The sequence below is a fragment of the Podarcis melisellensis genome (assembly GCF_964234715.1).
Source record: "Podarcis melisellensis genome assembly, chromosome: 2".
In the NCBI taxonomy this organism is placed as follows: Eukaryota; Metazoa; Chordata; class Lepidosauria; order Squamata; family Lacertidae; genus Podarcis; species Podarcis melisellensis.
In genome coordinates, this window is record NC_138529.1 from 67,478,797 (window position 1) to 67,503,196 (window position 24,400).

At 45.5% G+C, this 24,400-nt stretch overlaps 1 protein-coding gene across 1 annotated transcript in view; it reads right to left on the bottom strand.

Moving 5' to 3' along the window:
* Positions 1–23,988, bottom strand: part of ZFYVE28 (zinc finger FYVE-type containing 28) — a gene marked incomplete at its 5' end in the record, with an annotated part of 29,035 nt that extends 5,047 nt beyond the window's left edge. The window contains 10 exons of the mRNA XM_081896733.1: positions 516–652; positions 1,870–2,019; positions 2,661–2,762; positions 3,921–4,010; positions 4,493–4,582; positions 5,537–5,739; positions 6,521–6,658; positions 7,516–7,656; positions 23,515–23,790; positions 23,956–23,988. Of these exons, the coding sequence (XP_081752859.1) occupies positions 516–652; positions 1,870–2,019; positions 2,661–2,762; positions 3,921–4,010; positions 4,493–4,582; positions 5,537–5,739; positions 6,521–6,658; positions 7,516–7,656; positions 23,515–23,790; positions 23,956–23,988 (1,360 nt within the window). The remainder of the gene's footprint in view (positions 1–515; positions 653–1,869; positions 2,020–2,660; positions 2,763–3,920; positions 4,011–4,492; positions 4,583–5,536; positions 5,740–6,520; positions 6,659–7,515; positions 7,657–23,514; positions 23,791–23,955) is intronic.
* Between the last annotated feature and the right edge of the window lie 412 nt (positions 23,989–24,400).

The window sequence follows — 24,400 nt, forward strand, 5'->3', positions numbered from 1 at the left end:
GTATGAGCCTCCACTGCTGGCTTCCAAGGAAATGTGGGCATGTTAAAGGGGGAGTGTTGAAGAGGAGCTGTGCAGGGAAAGCAAACAGTCTCTTGTCAGTTGTGGGTTTTTGAATGGATGCTTTACTGAGACTTTTGCATGTAGCATAAGCATGTAGCATAAGCTTATTTAATTCTAGAAAACCAACTGCCAGGATCTCTTCCCCAACAGGGCAACAAGAAGATTGTTTGGAGGTATGATCAGGTATGCCGTCCTTCCACTTGGACATATCTGCTCCTTTCCAAAATCTTGACCAGCAGGAATGGTAGGAATACATTCCAAACATAAGGAACACCTGTTCACTTGTCCAGTTTGTCCAAATCAGGGAATCTACAGAGGCCCGTCTGCTTATATATATATATTTTAAAAAACTCCCTTCTGCTGCCAACCATACACCTGCCAGCCAATGCCTCAGTTGCATTATGGGATATTGGCTGATGGAGACCTCCCTTATCCAGCAAAAACAGGGTACTCACCAGAGATGCAGACAAACAGTGTGTGGATCATGTCCTCTGTAGTGGTATAACGGGCTCGCAGTTCTGCCCAACGAGCTGTCTGCGGAGCTTGTGTGATCACTCCTGCCTTGGTGCTACTAGATCCCTGACCACGCTGCCTGTTAAGAAGAGAACAAGCAGCATTAGAATGGGTATTAAGGCGTTACTTTCTCACCTTCTGCACTCCAGTTCTTTCAAAGTTCTCCCTTCTCCCCCCCCCCAAAAAAAACAACCACCCAAAGGCATCATCTGCCCTAAATATATGAATGTCAGGTAAGCAAATGCCAAGGGAAGGATAAGCAATATATACAGTAAATGTTCTCACATGAGCTTTGGGTCAGCTAAGATGTATGAACCCCTTCTTTCCATTTCCAAGAGACAAAAGCCACAGACGCTGGAAAGAGGTAGGGCTCTGACAGGGTTTGTCAACTACCTTGGTTCTCTCCAAAAACGTTTGAAAACCAAGGCGCAGCTTCTGATTGGCTGCAGGAGCTTCCTGCACTCGATCAGAAGCTGCGTCGGATGTTCGGCTTCCAAAAAAACATTCTCAAACCGAACGTTTATTTCCGGGTTTGCAGCGTTCAGGAGCCAAAACATTTGAGTCACAAGGCAGTTGAGAACCAAGGTACGACTGTACTGCCACCTAGCTGCAAAGTTTCCGATTACTCCTTTATCTCTCATGTAGTCCACACTGCTCAAAAGCTACAAGCACTCCTGATTCCTGCAGAAGTACTGATGAACCCTTTCCATGGTCTTGATGCTGTCATGGATAACACTTTTAAAGGCTTCCACATTAAGGATTTACTGTGGAAGAGCCATGCCTTGTTTGCTCACTTTTACAGAGCACCTACATGACACTGTCAACAAAACAAACCCTTCTTATGCTTTCCCTGTTTAGCTTTGTTTCCCCCAGAACTTTAAAAAAACCAGAAATCCAATTTTATTTTTACTTGGCAAAAAAGCTACAAAATTTCCTCAGGTGTATAGTATAGATGGCCTATCACACTGCTATTCTGATTGGATTGCTCTAGCCATTTCCTAGATTGTGTTCTAGCATTTCCTTCTCTATGGTATGTCTCTTTCTAGAAATCAGCTCAATCACTTTAACCCTCCTCTTTCCAAAAATATTATTGTCATTATATCAGTCTCCCCACACCACACCTAAATTGTGATCCAGAGTGGTGGTGGACAATCATGATCTGGTGCGCAGTAAAGCGGAACAGAGCAATTAATCTTTTCCACATGGACAATGGGCCCAATGAAATCAGCACACAACCTCAGATTCCAACATTGGGCTGAAGGTGGGTGGGTGAAGAGAAGCGGTTCTTGGTCATACCTTGGGACAGCCGAGACACGTGGTGTCGCAGCGCCTCGGAAGTCAGGAGAATCTATATCCTTGAAGGGCTGTGAATCTGTAGTGCTCTCATTCAGTACACGCTTCTCCAACATGTAAAGTTCTTCCTTGGACAACACACGCAGCAAATCCCTATAAGGGAGAAGGCTCATAAAGGAGGCATCTAGGAAAACAAGACAATGAAATTGCCCTAAAGGAACAGACTGGATAACCCAGCTCTCACGTAGTACCCTGGAAGGAAGGTCAGATCTACTCTCGTTATGGTAGGGCTTCAGTGCAATGTGGAAACCAAGCTCGCAAAAAGGAGCTCATGCCCCACACACCATGTGCAAATGCATATAATTTGTACCTCCTGATGAGGCAACCTGCTGCTGCATCTCTCCCCCAGCAGCCACACAAACTCTGATCATGTATCCAGAACATCTTGCTTCATCCTCTGTTAACTGTATGTCTGATTACAGGAGAAGGACACCACTAACATTTATGCAATAATTTCCATTTAACTGAGGGTAGATCAAACATCAGCAAAGTTATGCGGTAGAATATTTATTGGATTGTGCAGCTTCAGACTGCAGGGTGACAGGGATTGCATTTTTCAAATGAGCTATATTAGCCCTTCCCGTGACTGCACTAAAGCACCACAGTCAGGTGATTTTGCTGAACACGTAGCTTGGGTTCTTAACACAAACCCCTCCACAAAGACCCAGACTCTTCTTAACCTGGTGAAGTTCCAGTTGAGTTCCTGTGCAGCAGCTGCTTTTATAGTCACTCACCTGATTTTTCTAAGCAAGACATAAAAGGGGCTAAAGACTCTGGATATCTCCTCAGGCCTCCGCTCCAAATTGAGGGGTCCATCTGGGTAGATCAGAAGACCACTGTGTACGGGGCAAAGAAATAAAACAAAACACACAGGTAGGATTGGATTTCCTGATCTACTGCATCTATGTATGTTTTTCCTAATACATTAATTATTATTGGAGGTGGGGGGTTTTCCCCAAAATGCGAGAACTTTCAAAATAATAATGGGTAAAGATTAATGGGAATTGCTCTTTCGTCATATCATTTGGGCAGAGAATTCTCAGAATGAAAGCTGGGATACTGTAGTAAACCTTGTCCAAGTTTCCTCTTTTAATTTCTTTTCCAAGATAGCAAAATTTCCCTAACTTTAAATTACTTCTTCGGTTAGTTAGCGGATGCGCATAATTCAGCTCCGATGCCACTGCTCTGCCTATATTTTGTGCCCACCACTCTCTAAATTCCTACTAGCAGCTATGTTTCCCAAGGCGCTTTCAGTGTGTTACCCATGTTGAAGGGGAAACTCAAAAGTAACACAGCCACTTACTGCTGAGATGGGGACATAGTACCGTACTTTGAAGAACCACCACGAGTGAAATTTGACAAGGCAAATGCTGGTGCGAAAGGGCCACTTGCAAATAACTGTGTGCTGGTACCTCAGGCAGTAGCTGCCCCAATCAAGATCTAAAGGAGTGACTGCTGGCTTTGGGAAAGTCATCCCACCTATAAAGTAGTCACACACACACACCGAGAATAGGCAGGGAGGCTGGCCATTTGGAGAGAGGGACAGTCCGAAAGTTTTAAATACAGCACAAGCAAGCAATCTTCCCAACTGCATGAGCCAGAGCAGTGGTGGGAAACTTTGGGGGGCCTCTGGGACTCATTTGGTGATATGTCACATCCTCCCCACCACCATGCAGACACACATGAGAGATGGGGAGAGGAACATGTTTAGATTGCCAAGATGCCATTGCACACCTTCCTGCTGCCCAGAAGATTGGCAAGCGCCGAGGAACTTATAGATGTGTAGCTGATTTATGTACCGTGAAGGAAGAAGGAAAACGAGAGACCTCCCTTTAGACAAATGTGACTTGCCCCAGTTTCTTCTGTTAAAAATGCACACCTGTCTTGCCAGCTTTGACAGCTATAATTGCCAGATTGAACATTGCACATGTCTCGAGTTTATCGAGCTACCGGGCTCCATACTCAACCAAAAGATGACAGGTAAAACCACATACCTGATAATGGCCAGGCGGGGAATGGTGAACATCAGCTGTGGTTCATACCCATCAATCGTCTCCTGACTCAAGTAGCCAAGTTTCAGAGCTCTAGATGAGCGAGGGAGAGAAGGGGCAGGAAATGAGGAAGGAAGGCGTGGGCAGAAGTCAGAATCCCTAGTCCAAGTAGATAATTATCCTAGACCTCACTTGAGCCAAGCTTCCCACATCAAAAAGGAGCATTGGCTGGTCTGCGTCATAAGGTTTTGTAAAGACCCATCTTTGTGCCCAGGTTTTCTCTGATCCATAAAACAAGACCCTGCTTATTATGCTTTAATCTCTTGATTTTTTTAAAACATGTTTTTATTCTACTGCTTTGTTGGTTCTGGAAAATGATTGTATTTTTAAAAAATGATACTCTTTGTATTTGATGTTGTATGTTTCCAAGAAATATAAAAAACATAAAGCAGTTTATAAATACATCTAAACAAATAAAATAAAAACAATAAAATAAGATGAATGTTCATTCTATTGGAGAGGTAGATAGTGCTTGCCCAAGGATCTTTCCAAGCCACAGGGCGCAAAATCCTCACCTAGCCACAGTTTCACAGAAGAGCACAACAATCTCCTGCTGCCTATAGATTTCTTCGGGCGACTTCACCGAGACTAAAGATGACACGTAACTGGAAAAGAGAAACAAGCTTTGAAACCCAGCTTAGCCACCACTCTCAGCACCTACCTTGTATACAAGACCAAGACATAGCCCTAATTTTCTGGTCTCCCTTTGAAATTCACACTTTGGCAGCATAAACTTCAGAAGGCAGCAGTGGTCCTTTCCGGAGATTCCCCTTGCTGGCCAGTCACTACTTTTATTGGTTCTGGCCAGGTTGTTTTTTAGCATCTTTTCATTTTCATATTTAAAAAGCAGCTGTTAGACGTTTCCTCCTCTTCTGCCCACATTGAACCACTTTCTGCTCCTTAGCTTAATCCACTGCATTGCCTAAAAAGGTCAGCCTATGGACATGCCCAATTCCTTAAAGCGAAACATGTACACATAACATGAACACCACTGTTGAAATATCTGCAATGGCTGCCCATCTACTATTGAAACAAGCTTAAGGTCCTTGTGATAACTCACAAAGCCCCAAACAACTTAGGTCCAGGGCACATTTGGGACCACCTAAACCCTTATATCCCAACTTGATCACTGAGATCACCTGCAGGAGTGCTGCTGGTTGTTCCCCCACATTGGTGACACGCATTTGACATCGACACAGAGACTTTGGTGCGATCTGCCTAGTCCTGTGGAATGCTCTGCCAGCACCTTCTGTTTCAACCTTTAAATGCCTGCTGAAAACTATTTTATTCCACCAGGCTTATGCAGACAATTAAGAATGCATATTTCCATAACAGTCAGTTGATGCTCTCTGATTTTAATTTTTTAATGAGTTTTTATTATGTATCATTATTATTGTACACTGCCTTGAACCTTTGCATGATAGAATGGTATATAAATATTAGTTATAAAGAGAAAAATAGTCAGAATGTAAGACCCCTACTGGATGAGCCTGGAGACCTATCTAGTTATACAGCTGCCAATCAGATGCCTCTGAGAAGCAGGTTTGCTCAGCACCCACCTCAGCTCAAACTCAGCAAAGAGCATATCAAAACGAATCAATGCCCTGCGGATAGGCTCTGAATAGGGTCCAGGTTGGTTCAGGCTTTGTTCCCGGAGTACCGTCCGCACCAACTCCAAGCTGCACAGCAGATCCTTGGCCAGAGGTCGCAGCCGTATCCCATCTGCTTCGTCCACATCAATGTAGGTGCGTGCCATCAAACACTGGAGGGAAGAAGAGTTTGAATTTGGATTTGATATCCCGCTTTATCACTACCCGAAGGAGTCTCAAAGCAGCTAACATTCTCCTTTCCCTTCCTCCCCCACAACAAACACTCTGTGAGGTGAGTGAGGCTGAGAGACTTCAGAGAAGTGTGACTGGCCCAAGGTCACCCAGCAGCTGCAGGTGGAGGAGCGGGGAAGCAAACCCAGTTCACCTGATTACGAGTCTACCACTCTTAATCACTACACCACACTGGAAGGAATAGTGACAGCTCAGGAACACTCTGTGTCCTTTGACTGCTTCTCCCGCCATATCAGGGCTGGGATGAGCCCACCAGCAACTGCCAAAGCCTAACTCCAGGAACAGAACCACATTACATCCCAATGAAGCAAGCAAAATTCCCAAGCGCACAGCAATCATCTACTCAGGTGAGCCAGAGAAATCACAGATAAAGGAATCCAGGCTTTGAGTAATGAAAGAGGAAAAGGAGAAGATGATGACACTAGATGCACAAGGAGTTAGGAGTTTCCCCTGTTCCAGCTGTTCATGTCTGTGGCCTAAAATGGAGCTGTACTCAAGAACAGAACATACAAAGAGTAGTTGAATGTTCTAGTCCGCCAAATCAGGTGGCACAGTGTTAACCAGAGGTTTGGTGGTTTGAGCCCACCCAAGGATGGCTGGGGGCTGGATTCCTGCCTTGCACAGGGTTGGACTAGATGGCCCCATGGCACCGTCCAACTCTACAGCTCAATGATTGCATGAAATCCCTCCCGCATGGCTCACCTCAGCAGCAAACAGCATGTGGTTCCGGAGATTGTCCACGAGGAGGTCTTCGGGGAATTTGATGACATAGTCACGGCCATGACGCTCCTTGGGGATACACTCATCCATAATTCGCTCTATGATGGACAGCAGTTCGGTCTAGGAGAATGGGTAGAGTGGTTGTTACCTTCAACACAAGGACATTCTGGAGACACCAAATGAGCTGATAAGACAGGAAGCCAGGTCTTCCCAGAAAATTACTGATGGGCCAGGGTAGATTTTGGCATTTCCATTGCCAAACATCTCAGCCAGAAATGGAACTCAGCAGTGAGGATTTAGCAAGAGAAATACTGTTCTGTATTCTGTGTTGATCAGAGGAGGTGAAAATTGGGGGAGGGGGGGGACCTCAGACTGCAGCTGCTCCATATTCCAAGAGTGCCCCACATTTCTTTTCCTGCCACAGGAAATTTACTCTTAAAATAGGAGGAGGAAATCATTTGCCTTTAAAAAACAATAGCCGACCCCAAATGCACACAAGCACTGAGGGAGCACTACACTCTGGAAGATTGCAGTGTATAATCTCCATCTTGATCCTTGCCAGTCAGAGGCATGCCATTCGCACTGCTCCACTGAAGCAGCCAGGGACTGTGGACCATGTACTTTGGAAAGAATCTCCAAAGGAGGGTGCAATGAGATCAATGCGGGCCTTGCCATCTCCTAATTGGAGTATACTGTATGTGCATTTAAAATGAGATGATGAGTAGGAAGGGGAAGCAAAATCCCTCACCGCACTTCCCCATTGGAAATCTCTTATTTTGATTTGTGTGCTGGGTTCCCCCCCCCCCCAGCCAAGGTTGCTTTTGGTCATGGAGTTTCCCCAAGCAAACAGCTAGAAGTGTGTCTGTCTGTCTGTGTGTGTCAGCTACTGCCACCTATCAATGCTGTGTTTTGAAGTGCCACCCTTCCTCACCTTCTGATCACCGTGTCTAGTTTGGCCCTTAAAGAGAATGCCTTACCTGACTAAGGTGCAGCTGATTTAATAGAACCAGGTATTGCTGAGGATCTGTCTCTACATCCAGACAGTTGATCTCCGTCACCACTTGGGTCACTCGCTCATCGGCATAGAAAAACTGTGACAGTAACCTCGGATCGGAGCGCTGAATGGAGATAAGAAAGCATGGTTTATTCACAGCTCATCCCAATGAGGCAATGCTGGTACTCATGAACAGAAGTTGAGGTAGTAAACTGGTTTCTGAACGATACCATTTCAGACTGCAGGTGGGGGAAATTACATGACTGAATGTGCTTCACTGCGAGGGGAGGGAGAGAGTTCCCTCTGTGCAGAAAACTAGATGATGTTGATGATGATGATACCCCTACCATCTGACTGGGTTGCTACAACCACTCTGGGTTTAGTCTAGCTTTTTCCTTGATGTATGTTTTAAATAAACAGTAAATGCAAGATTATTTTTGCAATGGAGGGACGTTCAGTCATGTGAGGTGCTACTTGCATTCCGAAATGGTACGGTCCAGAAACAGGTTTACTACTACATCTTCTGTGTATGAAAATTAGGCCTCGGCTTTGATGCAACTTCTTGTGTTCCCTTTCAGAAACTGCTTTGAATAGCTCTAAGAACATAAATACATAAAGATTTTGAAGATGAGTATCTATTGGCAGAAGACATGGTAAGGATTAAGTCCCTATTCTCTACAAGATTTAGATCAGTGGAAAGATATGAACTAAAAAGAGCAACGCTAGATCAGACCAAGGCCTATCACTCAGTAGCCTGCCAGTTTTCAACAGACGCTTCTGAGAAGCCCAGGCATAGTGCCTCTGGTTCAACTTACCAGTCGTAGTTAACACCCATTTACAAACTCGTCCTCCACACATTTACCTAATCCGCTTTAAAGCCATCTAACCCTGCAGCCATCACCACACCTTGTGGCAGCATGTTCCATAAGTTAATTATATGTTGTGTTACGTGAAGCCATCTATTTCAAGTTCCTAGACACCACCAGAATCACATTTCAGGCACCTGGGGGGAAGCAACTTTGCATCCAGTCATTACATACATACAACCATACGCCATTAAGTAACATCTTTTGCAGAGTTTGGGCACAAAAGGCAGTACTTGAATTGTTGTATCCAGCCAGATTGCAAGGATTTAGGTCAAGAATAAAACAAGCAAACAAACAAGCAAACAAACAAACAAACAAACAAACAGAGGGCCTTCCAGTTCACCAAAGTGCTCAGGCACGCACCCCAGGCCTGTTCTATGCTATTTGTTTTTGGGAACAATGATAAATCTTATGAAAGAGGAACGACCCTCTAGGCTTAAGATGCCAATTCCTGACAGGTGGATTCTAAGCCTAATTGTGGCAAATAACAAATGAGAAAAATGGTATCTAAAAGATAGGAGGGTGGGGGCAAGACAAGAAAAACCAAGGAGAGTTCACAGGGTTCCCACAATTGTAACTTTGTCTATTCATACATAAATTCTACTGAATTCAATACGGTTTACTCCCAGATTAGGACTGCAGCCTTAGGACCTATCCACACTAACCTTTCCTCTGCTCTTTCCAGGCATGGTCCACGCTTTAAAACTCTGTGTATGAGCACCATTTCCCCCCACCCCCTCTGGATCTTTATCTACAGAAACCTGCTCTTTAAAGCTATATTGAGCAAATGGCAATCCACAGAAAACCCAAACTGACAGTTGTTCTGATTGGGCACTAAAGAGCGGGGAAAGCTATGGAGCAACAATCACCACCGCCGCGCTCAGACATGGACCTGTGTCTGGAAAGAGCGGGACAAAAGGTATTGTAGTTTTCCGTGTATAAGACAATTATTATTATTATTTTAAAATGATAAAAATTGGGGGTCGTCTTATACACGGATAGTGCAGAAGGGGGGACGAGCGATTTGGTGGCAGCCGCGAGCAGGATACTGTGAGCGGCGGTCAGTCGGGTGAGCGATTGTCGGCAATCCCACCAAAAAAAGCCCAACAACTGTGGGCAATCTCCCCCCATTTCCTTAATTTTGAGTCCCAAAAAATAGAGGTCTTATGCAGGGGGGCGTGTTATACATGGAAAAATGCAGTAAGTGTGGATGAGCCCTAAGTCCACAACATGGTCCACAGGTCCTTTGCAATGGGACTCTCTGTATCCTCCTCTCAAGCTGTTTTTAACCCCTCAAGCATGCTCTGGGACTCTGAGAGTAACATGGCATAGACCTGCCTCTTTCAGTGTGAAGAAAGCACCAGATGACCTTGGAACAAATAAGCGATGTCTGTATTAAAAACCCAAACCAATTTTAAATGGGATCACCCATCTTGGCTTCTTCTGATGAATGTGATTCTAAAGGGGGTGCTGAAGCTTCTCAATCCCTTATGTTCTTTCAGACGGCATGTGAATGGCTAAGCTAGGCAGAGTGGAAATCTGTGTAGGCTAATTATTGAAGTCCAGGAAAACTTATTTGCAGGACTGTCCTTCAGATCAATGCCATGCAATTGCATACTCTGCCAAACAGAAACCAGCAAAGGCAACAGTAACATGCCCAAGATTATCCCCACTCAAATGCAGCCTAGTCAGCACATTTGAGTAAATTAACCTTGGGACCAAGCCAGAAGTCTCAAGCTATTGCTTTGAAGCTGCTAGAGACAAGCAACTTGTGCTAAACAGAAGTGTCTCTGCATTTGCCTCCCCCCTTTCTGACAATTTAGAAAGGGAGAGGGAGACTTTGGCTAAAGGCCTTTCAGCAGAGGCTGGACAGGGATGCTTCAGCTGCATTGAGCAGGGGGCAGGATTACTTGACTTCAAAGCTCCCTTTCAACTCATAAGAACATCAGAAGAGCCGGCTGGATCAGCCAGTGGCCCATCTAGTCCAGCATCCTGTTCCCACACTGGCCAGCCAGATGTCTGTGGGAAAGATGCAACCAGGATCCAAGTAGAAGAGCACTCTTCCCTCCTGCGGTTTCCAGCAACTGGTCTTCAGAAGCATTGCCGATTCTGACTAGGGAGGCAGAGTACAGCCATCATGGCTAGTAGCCCTTGATAGCCTTGTCCTCCATGAATTTGTCCAATCTTCCTTTAAAGCCATCCAAGCTGGTGGCCATCAATGCCTCCTGCCAGAGTAAATGCCATTTTTAAATTATGCATTGTATGTATAAGTACTTTTATGCTGTTCTAGCTCCATGCCATGTACAAATTTATTTTTTTATTAATTAATGTATTTTTATTAAAGATTTTCTTGGTTTACAAAAGTATGTGCAATGTCTCTCTCTCTCTCTCTCTTTCCCCCCCCCCAAGTAACATTTTTTACAGATCAGTTTCATTTGTTGAGACATTAGGAAGAAAAAGGGGAAAGAGGTGGCGGGGGGAGAGATGAGTTGGGTTGGGGTTGGGTGGCGAGGTTTCTATTTTACTTAATATATGTGGAGTTTTGTGTCAGCGTCACTTGTGCAGGTTCTCTGCTATTCCCATGTGCAAATTTATAAGCTTTTATTATGTTATCTCTCTCTCACCTTTTCTCTAACCCAAACACGGCAACCTTTCCTTTTAAGGAGTTGCTCCATCTCCCTGATCATTATGGTTGCCCTTTTCTGAAATAAAAAATCCTCCTTCTGTGACAGAATCACTGTGCAGGCTGTCCTAACTGTCTACCCCTGGCTCCACTGAGTGGGAGGATTACTAACGGGTCACATTCAAAGGCTCATGATCTCCACCTTTGTGACAAACAGGATAATGACAGAGTTTGGAAAGGTTTCTCAAAGCCCCTCAAGTCACGAGCAAGCATCTTTCTCCATCTACTTCCGGCATATAATGACAGAGGCTCTTGCCTGAGCAAGTCCATGTCACAAATGAACCTTCGGGGAAGGGGAAGGTACGGTGGATCAATTGCTTATTGCTGCTGCTGTTATATTCCTATAGAAAATACATTGGCCTGTTCTAAGATTATTTTCTAATGCTGGCTTTCAGTTTATGCACTTCTGTCTTGGGATCCTCAGGCCTATAAATATGATACATAAATAAATAAAAATAGATAAGTCATCTAGAGCACTGGTTCCCAATTAGCCAAGTACTGCAAACCCCCTGTTTTTCAAAAATCGAGCCGTGAACCCCCTACTTTTGAAAATGTTATCTCTATGGTAGTTTTTGTTATGTGAATGGTGCCATGGATCCCCTGGGTGGGTTGTGTGGATCCCCTGGGATTTGTGGGTTATCAATTGGGAACCACTGATTTAGAGAAGTGCCACAGCACTGCCACGTGGCTACTTTTGACTAAACCAACTACTCTGGAACTGCCTGTTGAATGGGTTCTTTAAATGTAAAGGTTCATCATTGTTCCACTCGATGTGTATGTCTTTAAGGGGCCAGAGCAAGGGCCAGAGCTAAATAACGAGACCCAGCTTTACAGCTGTGAAACACAGCATGTGCTGCTGAGTTGTATTGATTGGGTTTTGTCAGCAATTGGGTGTAGTATATAAGGAGCAGCACCTAGCTCTCCCATTACCCTGGGGGATGGGTTGGTGGTTGGGTCTGGTTTGTTGTTGATGTATTTAGTGTAAATGGAGTTTTTGTTTTTCTTATTAAAACCTTGTTTAAGTTATTTTGGAGTCCCTTTTTAATGCATGGTCTCCCCAGCAAGCTCTCTGCAGCGCTACCATACTGCAAATAGCCAACACTGCCACCCTTTAAGCATGTACAGAAACTAGTTCATGAACTGAACCCAGCTCAGGCCTTCAGACTGATCAAGGGGCAGACAGAATGCCAAGGGCAGACCATTTATTGCCAGTCAGAAACTGGCATGGCGCTGTGGTTAGATTTTCTGCTCTGTAAATGAGGCAGCGCACACACCTATGCATATACAGAGCTGGGCTCACGGATTACCAAGTGACAGAGTTCTCTGTAAGGATCTTCACCCCCAGTGGGAACAAAAGGCATGCCAGGACACAAAAGCTAGGATTGGGGGGGGGGGGGCAAAGGACTGTAGGAGTAGATTATTTGTCAGAATCTCTAGCAGACAGGCTGTTTCCCACTTGGTGCAAGCATATCACCAGAACCAGGCAATTGCAGCCAAGAGGCCAGCCAACCAACTCCTCTGCTCATGAAAGAGTTATGTGGGCACTTGGAGAGAGGGTCTTGCCCAGCAATGGTTAACAGAATAAAGCTCACATCCTCAGAGTACAACAAGGCCAGTTCAGTGGCATTTAACAACAGAACCTTTCCTGCAGTAACTCCTCAGCTAGAGAATTTTGCCTAGTGTCTAACATGTGGTCTTTTAAACACCAAGTAAGGACCTTCTCCCCCCACCCTGGCTTTTCAGTTTTTAAAACAAGGTTGAGCACTTTCTAGACCTTGTTGCTGGTTTTATTTGGATGCTAGTTCTGATTTTATGTTCATATTACATTGTTATATTTTATGGGTTTGGAATATTGTAAACCACAAAGAGAACTTAGCGTTGATGGGTGGTATAAAAATCCTGCAAATCATGGGGTGGGGAAGACCTTTGGACCTCCAGAAGTTGCTCCCATCAGCCTTGTCAAGTACAGCGGCGTAGCATGGGTTGTCAGCATCCAGGGCAAGGCAAGTAATTTGCGCCCCCTAACCCGGGGCAAGGCAAGTAATTTGCGCCCCCTAACCTGCCACCGCTGCCAGCTTCTTCTTGCTGCTGCCTGGTCTGGTCTGGTCTGGTGTGGTTCTCTCCCGTGCTCAGCGCTGCGCTGGGCGGCCGCTGCACTGTCCCTCCCCCAGATAGCCCCTCGCTCTCTGTCCGCACCGCACGCCTGGCACCCAGCCCCTCCACAGTGGGCGGCGACCCGGCGGCTCCGATCGGATTCGCACAGCCAGCACTGCATGAGACAGAGTGAGTGAGCCAGGTAGGGGCAGAGAGCTGCGAGTGCGAGCGTGCCCCCCCAGATGTTGCGCCCGGTGCGGCCAGCCCCCCCTGCACCCCCCACGCTACGCCACTGGTCAAGTATGCTTGATAGCCAGGGATGATGGGAGTTGCAGTTCAGCAACAGCTGGAGGGTGATAGTGTAATTAAAAAAAAAAATTCAGGTGTGGGGAACCTTTCTTACAAGTTGTATGCCACTTTCCTCCAGCCCTGCCCTCCTGTGCAAAACCAATAGTGAAACACTAGCTGTTGCACACCCACCACAGAAAGGCTATCTTCTGCCCCACAGTGCAATGCTGTACAACTGACAAAGGATGAAGGCATTCCTCATTATGGTATCCTTCAGAATTGCCACCATTCCTTAGCATTCACCATGCCAGCTAGGGTTAATAGAGTTGTCGTCCCAAACATCTTGGAGGGACTATAGTTGGGAAAGGCAGTTCTAGAGATAACATTAAAACCACTGGATTTTTTTAAAGTTTTTTTTTCTCTGGAAAGGCCTTCAGAGGTTGCCACGCAGGTATACTAGCAGACTTGTTCACCACAAATCTCCTTTTCTGTCTCCAATCTATTGTTGTGGTGGTGGTGGTGGTGGCTGGCATTCGACACAAACAAATACTGCACGGCCAGATGGGAAAGGCCATAAGAAACCAATTTCAAGCTGGGTCAGAGATTCTCATAAACAGGTGTGACGTGGAAACGCTCCCAAACAGCTGACTCTGTGCAGTGGTTTTTGTGCAGAGTTAACACAAGATGAAATCATGCAGCCATCTCAGGATGTGCACAGCCTTGCGGCATGAAGTCATATACACACACCTCTCTCAGGTATGCTGGGAGGGCAGGAAGCTCTCACAAAGAAGACGTTAATCTCGGGAGCACAAACATCGCTATGCTGCACCTCCACCAATCACACCGTCAGCTGCCTCCACCCAAGTCAAGCCATAATTTGCTGGTGAAGCAGCTAAGGCATAGCAGTTTACACCAAGAACCAAAGAAACAGCACATTCTGAAGCGGGTGGGGGAGACATGAGCCAGCCCTGACTGGGCTCCCATTAGGAGTCTTACACTGATTTTTCTTCCTGAGACCCTAGCTAGGCCTGTCATTAGCTCACTTGGTGCCTCAGTTCCTCAAATGTTGCAAGGTTTTGGTGATCAGAAACTGAGCTCCAAAAACCACTGTTTCTGTCGTTGGAAGGAATAATTTTCTAGGCCAAATCCTCCAGCTGAGGAACAACGGAAGGCAGAAGCAGCTGCCATGCCCCAAGAGGAATGACACCTTCACAGTACTGACCAGCAGAGCTTCTCTGGGTGGTGTGTGGCATCCAGCCAGGCCAGCAATGCATATGTTGAAAACCTTTGGAGGCCTGCAAAAACTTGTGTGCAAAGCATTATTAAAATACCTCTGATCGGCATCAACTTAGATGCTGCGTTGACCACAGTGCCCAGGTCTATGTTCAGGGCACTGTCAATTCAGGCGCTTGGCAGGACTTGCTCTACCTGCCGTTTGTTCAATTCCTGCCCCTCCTCAACTTCATTAGATCAGGCAGGAGTGGGCTGACTGGCTGGGTTCAGGGGAAGTGCCTCTTTGTGAGAGATGGCGGTTGCTTCTGAAAAGGTCTCCCTGAACTCTTGACGATTAAGCTGGTCACATACACACGAGTAGGTGGTTGTTATGCAACCCCAAACACTCTCGGATGACCTCAGTTTTCCAGTTTAATTACTGTTTGGTTTCCAGTCTGGTTTTGGAAAGGAAAGTGCTTTGGTGACCCTGATGGGTGACCTATACCAGGAGGACAAGAAGAGACCTTGCTCCCTATAGGTCTGTTTTCCCCACTGCCTCTGCTGCTTCTGGCTGCATGGATGAGCAGCACAGGGGAGACTGAGGGTGACGCATGTGCTAGGTTTCAACCTCTGCTCCTTGTGAACTCTCTCCCCAGCTGCTGATCTGGTCTGTGGAAAACAGCTGAGGAGCAGAGAAGAGGAGGCATGGCTGCAGGATCCTACTGCTGACAGCTTGTAGGTTTTCATACTGAGAGAGGTGAGCCCTTGTGCATGTGAATGGGGAATGTCATGCGGGTTTGGCCTCATTCACTGCAGCCAGAAGTGACCCCTAGGCTGAAAGCAAATCCTCACCCCTGCTATACAGCAGTGTTCTTCAAGGACTGCTTGCTCCCACATGAACATGCATGCATGCATGCAGAGATGACCTTGTATTAATAGCCTGTTTCTTCCCAGCTCAGTTATGGATGTATCTTGATTTAATAACTATTTGTGTTTGCTCATTTTAAACATAATATGTTGAAACTATTACTTTTACTGTGAGTCCCTCCATGAAACTGTGGGAGGTTGGAGAGCATATTTAAAGTGAGTGAGTGAATGAATGAATGAATGATGAAGGCAAATAAAGAGAATTTCTTCCCCTTCCCTTATCTTTCTGGATCTCTCTTGGCCAACACTTACTCCAAATCCACTGCCTTCTTACCATCAAAATGTAAGCCACAGAATAATGCAGCAGTTTAGAACTTCTCCAGAGATTACTACTGTCTGGTGGTCAGCTCTGCTCCTCTCTTTGACCACCAATCCCTCTAGTTGGAGATCATCTCAACCGCAGGACAGACACACCCATAGCCTGTTTCGCCAAGCACTGGACTTGCAGTGACCTGTACAACCAGACCATCAATTTTAGCCAACACAGTCTCTTCCCAGTCACCCACAGAATCTCTTCTTCTTCATACATCGTCCTACTTCCTGTGCCAGTCACAGAAATGAGTGAAGGCATGACACAAGGAAAGTTGGTTGTCTTGGCTATGAAAACTTGGAGAAAACCCAGCAGCATTAATCATCTCTTTCTCTCGCCACCTCCAATACTGAACCACCAAGAGAGAGAATTCAAACGCATGATCAGCAGGTTCCGAGTAACAAGAATTACTTGAGCTCAACAACAAAGGAAAACGATGGGAAGGAGATAATGAATCAAACCTTATGTAATATGCAAAATGCTGAAAATTGTATCATATGCCAACATGGCTCAATGGTATAGCACATACTCTGCATACAAAAAGTCCCAGATTCCAATCTCTGGCATCTCCAGTCAGGGTTGAGAAAGACCTGTGCTTAAAACCTTGGGAAGTCAGTACATAGGCCATGTGCAGGGTGGGGCTAATCCTATGGCCCTCCCAATGCTGTTGGTCTACAACTCTTATTACCCCTAACCATTGGCTATGCTGGCTGGAGCTGATGGCAAGTAGATCCAACAACATTTGGAGGGCCACACTTTGGCCCAGGATTGCCTACACCAGGGCTGACTAGAGAACCAATGGTCTGAGTCACAGTGTAAAGCAGTTCCTACATACCTATAGATCAGCAAGACTCATATGGATAACAGCAGTACCATGTGCAATTCATTAGCAGAGTAATTAGGGTGAAAATCCAACGCACACCCCAAATTCATTAGGACTCACTTCTAAATAGACTTGGTTAGGATTGCATTATAAATTACATGTTTATTCCACAGTAGCAACTGGACCATATTGTGTTAGCAAACACAAAGCACATTACTGGAAGACATGGCGGAAGACTTAAAAACCAGTGTGAAGGCAGACGTGCTTAGCAATATGTGAGTAATCTTGCTTCCATGCAAACATCACAATGACAACCTGTTTTCTCTTCCTGATGGATTTATACTAGACATAAATATACAGGCTTGTTTTATTCAAAATAAGTTGTATCCAAGTAGTCTGTTCGGACAACACCTACAGATAATTATTACCAAATGTTGAAATACTGGAGAAAAGCCAAGAGACACTCATGCCAATGTTTGAAGAGGACAAGAGAAAGGGCAAGGATTACTATAACGTAATTATTTAGCCCAGTGCCAATCCAATGAAAAAGCAATCAAGGGAGCCAAATAATTTCAAAGAGCAAAAAGATCAGATCAATGTTTTGCAGGGAAAGGGTTCTTGTTAAACAAACCCTATTTTAACCTTTTGCTGATATTACAGGTTTAATTGTAAAATGATACCAAGTTAAATGGCCTCGCTGGAACATCTGGAAGATATTGGCTCCTGAGGTTTTTACTGAAGCCCAAACCAATGAAATGCTGTCTCTCTTTGGAATGGACTTATAGCTCCAACCTAGAAGTGAAGCTGCAAGCTTTTGGGTAATGATGCTCCGCAACACCCAAACTCCCTCCCCCAAGTTCTCTGTAAATAGCATTGGACTCTGACGCCATCTCTTGTGTTGCACTGAGCTTTGGAACAGAGAGAACCTTCTCTGGCTACTGATCTGTCTAGCTGCAGCTCATCACAATCACAAGATCAACACACTCGTTGGTGGTTTCAACACAAAACCTTTCCTCTACTCTCCGCCCTCAAGTCCTCTGGTATGGGCAGAAAACTTGAGAGGGCTGGAGGTGGTTCTCTTGTTTCATGTTTGGCTTTAGAGTAGGCAGAAGCCACACAAATCGTAACACTACTTCAACCTGCTCCGGAAACCAACTTGCTATGAGATAACACCCCCTTATACCTCTCCTTAAAGCGTTTTGTATGAGCACAAGATTTAGAGAATGCTTTGCAGTGACCACAAGTAATGTCTGGCTAATGAGCAAAGCAAATACTTGTGGGACCCTGTAAACAGGACATTGTGATGCACCGTCATACTGACTAGTAACAGACAAGCAATCAGATCCACAAGATCTGTGCAACCCACAGAGTATGCAGTCAGGATAGCAGAAAGTGGTGTTGATCCACTATTAAGAGAGAGAGAGAGAGATGTATGCTTAAGACATTTGACTTAAAAGTACATAGGAAGTTGCCTTGTATTAAGTCAGACCATCTGTCCATGTAGCTCAGTGTCGTCTACACTGATTGGCAGTGGTTCTCCAAGGTTTCAGGCGGGAGGCATTTGCAGCCCAACATGGAAACACCAGGGATTGAACCCGGGACCTTCTGTGTGCAAATCGAGGAGAAGCAAAGAGTTATGTGGGGCAAGAAAGAATTTGTGGTTAACCAGTAAAGGTGGCTGACAGCTTTAAGGAGGAAATCACCATCAAAAGATAGTGTTCCTAGAAAAATCATCAGTTCAGGGTCCAGCTTCCTGTTAATTTTAAAAGACATACCAAATGCAGCATAAAAATCATTAGTGATGAAGTCTTTAGACTACACTAATTACAGCCTGATTCTCTCTGCTGTGATCATATGTTAAAATAATATTCCATAGTTGTTTACTTATTATGTATTCATTAATTCACACCCAGCTCCATATCTTCCGATCCCATTTCCTGTTGTATTTGCAGCGATTTTCTGTCCTATTTTTTTCAAATAAATTCCCTCCATACTTTTTCCATTCTTTTCCCAAGAAAAGCTTTAATAAAACCTTATTTTTAAAAAGTAATTACAGACTGATTGTATGCAGATTCAGAAGTCTCTTTATGTTCTACAGGACTTGCTCCCAGGTGAGTGAGTATAGTGTTACAGATTTGCAGCAATGTGGTAAGTTAATGCAAGGAAACCTTAGCAAATAATGAATATTCTGAGTATGTAACTGACTGGGCAAGAAATATAAGGGCAAGAAATCCAACACATAGAATCATAGAATTGTAGACTTGGAAGGGACCCTAAGATTAAGAATTTTGTGCTCTAAGGACTGAGCTATCTGCTATCAACAACCCAATCCAAGTGGCTACAAAAGGAGATGCTGCTTTTTAGGCCACCCTAAAATAAAGTTGTGATATTTATTTACATTGTTGATAGCATGTTTGAATCATCTGCTCCTTCTGGGGCTCCTATACTAAAAGAACACTTTGCGTTAGCATGCAATGGGCCATGGTGAGCCACCTGGGCTCTCTCTCCAGGGATGCTTAAATGAAGAGTTAGATTTCAACAACAGTTCTGCAGTTGTGTACTTGGCTAGCTATCATGGCATACCCAGGTAGGCTATTGGAACTGCTCTCTTAAAGCACAGGAGCGCAGCCCATGGCTCCTGTGTGAATTAGAGTGGGCATGGCTGGCTCTAGTCACCCCCACTGGCATTCAGTCTCCCCCCCCCCAACTGTATGTGGCTGTTCAGGACAAAAAATGTTGCCTATCCCTGAACTACAGAGCTGCACAAAGATCAACAAGATGCAAGCTTTATCTTTCGAACCAGGAGAGTTCAACTGTCACTCACAAGTGACAATTATGCCCCACTTGTTATTCCCCCTCACACACCCCGTTTTGCAATGTGACAAATTACTGCAAGGAAACACGCTCCTTTTCAAAATGCCAGCAATACGCTATTCCCTAAATTTTATTAAGACAGATTGGTCAAGGATAGACGTACGTAACAGATGTTGAATAAACTGGCCTGTGGCCTTCACATTCACTGTCCGCAGAGTTGAACAAATAAATATGACCCCACCACGAGAGAATCAGAGTTCTCTTGGCTCTCCCACAGCTGACAAGCAGGTGAACTGAAGCTTCTCTGTAATGCTACAACGAAGTCAACAAATGACCACACACACAAAGTTTTTATACCGATTTGCCTTTTCATCAATTCTTTATGATACATTTTTCATTCACTCTTGAGAATGTGGATAAGGGCAAGCAAGAGGGGGTGATTCATTGCTGTTTAGGAAAAAAAGTTGGCCAATAATAAAAAGTTACCTAATGTGATTATGAAATATCTGAAAAGGAACAGAAAAGCAATAATAGGATTCATGAGCAACTATTGTCACTGGTAAGCAGCTATCTGCTATTTTTGGTTCCTTCTGGATAAACAGCCAACAATAAAAAAAACAAGAACTGGATTTTCAAGAGTTCATAGCTACTGGATGTATGAGTCTTGCCAGCCACAGGAATGTTCTCTTTCAAAAAAAATTTCCAAACAATCATGAGCAGTTGGGTCACAAAAATGTATGTTTGTTTGTTTGTTTGAACTATGGCTTAGTTCTTACCAATGTGTTAACATGCATCTGCACTGGAACACATCATGTTTGAATGTTCCTCACCAAAAATAAAAAAATCCCTGCATGTAGAAAACTAAGAATTCAGCGTGATGGCTAGTTTTCTATGTGAAATGTGTGTGGTTTTTTCCCCAAGTTGAGGAGCATTCACAGCATAATTCTATGCATATCTACTCAGAAGTAAGTCTCACTGAATTCAATGGGACTTACTCCCAGGTAAGGGTGTACACAGGAATATAGTATGGGCAAAATGGCTTTAAAAAATATGCCCTTCAATCTCAGCCCCAGCAATTGAACAGCAAGGCCTTAAAATCAGCTTCATATTACAGTGGTGCTTCAGGTAAAGAACTTAATTCGTTCTGGAGGTCCATTCTTAACCTTAAACTGTTCTTTACCTGAAGCACCACTTTAGCTAATGGGGCCTCCTGCTGCCGCCACGCCGCTGGAGCACGAAATTCTGTTCTCATCCTGAAGAAAAGTTCTTAACCCGAGGTAATATTTCTGGGAGTCTGTAACCTGAAGCGTATGTAACCTGAAGTGTCTGTAATCCGAGATACCACTGTACTGTAGTAGCATAAGAGGAAACTAAGCACCTTGTACTAAAAGCAAGACCTACAGGTTTTCTCTTCTCAATGCTTAGATTTGAACCCATATGCACTATATTCTTTGTACGTCACCATTGTTGCAACATTTATTTATTTCACAATATTTATATCCCACTTGACTGTAATAAAACCTCAAAGCGATTTACAACACACTGTACTGTTCATACGAGTATGACGAATGGATCAGATAGTCGTTTCACCTACCTAGTTTAGTATGCAATCTCTGACTTTAAGTTAAGTGTCAAAAAAATATAAAAATATAAATGAACTATATAAAACGGTCTCTTCCTTTCTCCCTGAAACATGCCAGTCACTTGACCCCCACATTAGAGGGTGGATTAATTCCCAAAGTAGCCTTCACAACTATTCCCCAAATCTGCTGGCATTTTATTATTCCTGCTCCAAGTAATCTAGTCTCACACATACCGTAACTGTCAAAATCCATTTGAATGCTGCTCTACTTTAGGCCTCAAACAAGTTCTGAGGCAGAGAATTCCACAACACATTTTTACTTTTATCAGCAAATTGTAGGCTGTAATCCATACCTCTTTGCTCCTATTGCCAATTATTGTTTTGCTTATATAAAATAATAACTCTCTCAATCATAAAGTGGGTTTTTTAGCTCTGCCCTAGCTCTGCCCCTAAAACAGTGATGGAGAAACTGTGACTTTTTCCTTCCTAGAATACAAGGTGGTTTAGAAAATTAAAGCTCATCCAGCACAGTAAGTTTAGTGTCAACCAGCTGAGCTATCTAGCACACAACATAAACCTAGGTTTATTCCCTAGAGGAGAGCTAGCAACCCCGGTTCTGTTTACTAATTACACCTTGGTATATGCTTGGCTGAGTGAAATATGAGTCATAAACAAGTCAGCAGGAAGTCAACCCCCTGCCAGCCAATAGATGACACCGATCCCTGTAGAGCCAGTTGCATCCACCCACAAACTTCAGTTTCACCCTTGCAAAGAAGTGATGGCACAACACCTATTTACACACAAACTTCAGGCTCTCAGTTCCATCCACAACTGGCCCAGATCTCCCTCTCCTAAACAAGTGGTATGGGGCAGCTGTGTTTGGCCACAAGGTCTGGCCTACAAGCCCCCTCCCCCATGGACTAAAATAAAGTGAGACTAAAATACTTTCATTTTAGCATAGGGTTTGGCTGACTCCTAAAACCTGCTATCAGTTACCACACAGCTGGTTTTTCACTGCGCTTATTGGTCTGTTTTGGCTTTAATCTCTCCTGTTGCTGGCTGTTTTGAGCAGCTTTTTAACGTGTTAGAAAGGCAGGAGATGAGTGTTTTCAGCAATACATACCTTGATGTGTCACATAAACCCTTTTCTTTACCCATATGAAATGTATGTCTCCATTATGGTAGTCACGGACCTGGTTGAAAACTCTAGAAGAAATCCTTAGAGCAAACCTAACCAGTACAGAGACGCTTTTTGCTGTCGGGGATCTTCTAGTGCCACTACTGGCAGAAGGTGGACAGGAAAAAAGTAGAACATCACAAACCCACATGCTTACCCTGGAGCTTAGAAACAGCATGCCATCTACGGTACAGAAGAAGGTGAATTATTTGAAGGGCTGACACACAGGTGGAGCAAATTTGATTTGTTGCTTGGTTCGGGGAAGACCCAAAGCAATGGGTTCAAGTTACAAGGAAGGGGATTTCTCAGCTAAACATTAGGAAGTGTTTGATGGTATGAGCAGTTCTCTAGCAGAACAGGCTGCTTTAAAAGGTGGTGGGCTTTCCTAATGAGGTGTTTAAGCAGAGGCTGAATGAAGGATGCTATTGAACTGGATTTCCTGCTTGGACTAGATGATATCAGGGATCCCCTCTTGCAAGACTGGGATTCTAGGAAAGTTGAGAAAGAAGCCACCCCGCACCACAGAGCTCTTGACTGCCAGAGACAACAACCACTGAAGGGAGCAAGGTCTCCACACCTCTAAGGTCTTAAGGCTCCAGGTTTACCAGCAGGCGAGAGGACAAAGTGGCGGTAGACGAATGAAGAAACAAATACAAAGGCGTACACAAAGACACACCTGTGTACACTTATGTCATTCCCGAAGAGCTACAACATCAAAGGCTCTTATACTCAGCAAATCACTACCACGCGTTGAAACTCTCATTTCACTCCCAAGCGCGCATTGGAAAGGGGGGGGGGGCTCATTCTTGACACCCTTTTACCACCCGGATTGTGAAGGCAGCTGGGAGAGGGGCGTTTTAAGAAGTTGGGAGGCTAACTCAGCTGTAATCCTCGACCCTGATTTGGCAGCCTCCGCGTGATCAGGATCGCTGCCGCGAAAGAGAAGCAGCTCCCGAGAAGTCCGAATTAAAACGGAGGATTCCCTTCAGAGCCTTAGAGCGAAAAGCGAGGTGGGTCGCGGACGGGACGCGGGGAGCGAAGACCGAGGCGCGAAAAGCTCCCCCCCCCCTCGAAACATGCCGAGAAGAGAAAAAGGAGCCCTCACCGGGCCTAGCCCAGAGACAGCGAGAAAGAAACCGAGCGCGAGCCCGTCGGGGAGCCCGTCCCGGGCTGGAAAGAGCCCCTTCTCGGAGCCCCCCTCCTCACCTTGGGTCTATGCAGCCATCTGCGGACGGCGGCGGGCAGCATGGCTCGAGCTCGGTGCGCGTCGGCGGCGGCGTCGGTGGGAGAAAGCGCTCTGGCTCCAGCAGACACACCTGAGCCGTCTGCGCTCCGCCGCCTGCGCCTGGGGCTGCCCTTTGGCGCCTCCCCGGGGCGGGTCGAGGCGGGGCTTCGGGCTCCCGGAGCGGGACATGGGAGCACCCGCACGCTTTTATCCCCGCCCTGCTCCGGCGCTCGCCTGGCGGACGAGGCCGACGCCCCCTAGCGCGCGCGAGCGAGCGAATTGGCGGCCTGGAAGGGGCGGCGTGGGGTCTCCGCCCACCTCGCAGAGCGGGAGGACACCAGCGGCTCCCTGCGAAACGTGCGGAACAGCACTAGTCTCCGAGGGGTGGGGGGGCGAGCGAGCGGGGAGGGGGGTCGGAATACCGGGAATAACTTTCCGCCTTCCGAGGGGGCCATAGGAGCCAACCCCCCCATAAAATATTTGAGGGGGCCGGACCACCCCCCAAAGTTTATGGGCATTGCCATTCAAATAGTGCGCTTGTGATTGATTATGCGGGGCGGGGCTTACCTGCCCCCTCTATTTTATTCAAGTTGGCACCCCTGGAGAGGGCCCTAAGAGTTTGGAAAAAGAGATCATATTGTGATGATGATCGAGCTCCAAAGTGCTTTCTTTCTGTCTGTCCGCCCTCGCGGGGTGGGGGGGCTGCCTTTTCAGGGGTGCTGTTTCGCTGGGCTGGTACTCCAGCCGGGTGCGGGGCACCTGGGGTTGGTAGATATGAGAGGGCGCGCCGATGTGCCCGGCTTAGGGGCGCAATTTCGGAAGGGGGGCACAATATATTATTTCGTTTGCTACCTTTCTGTGTCCTGC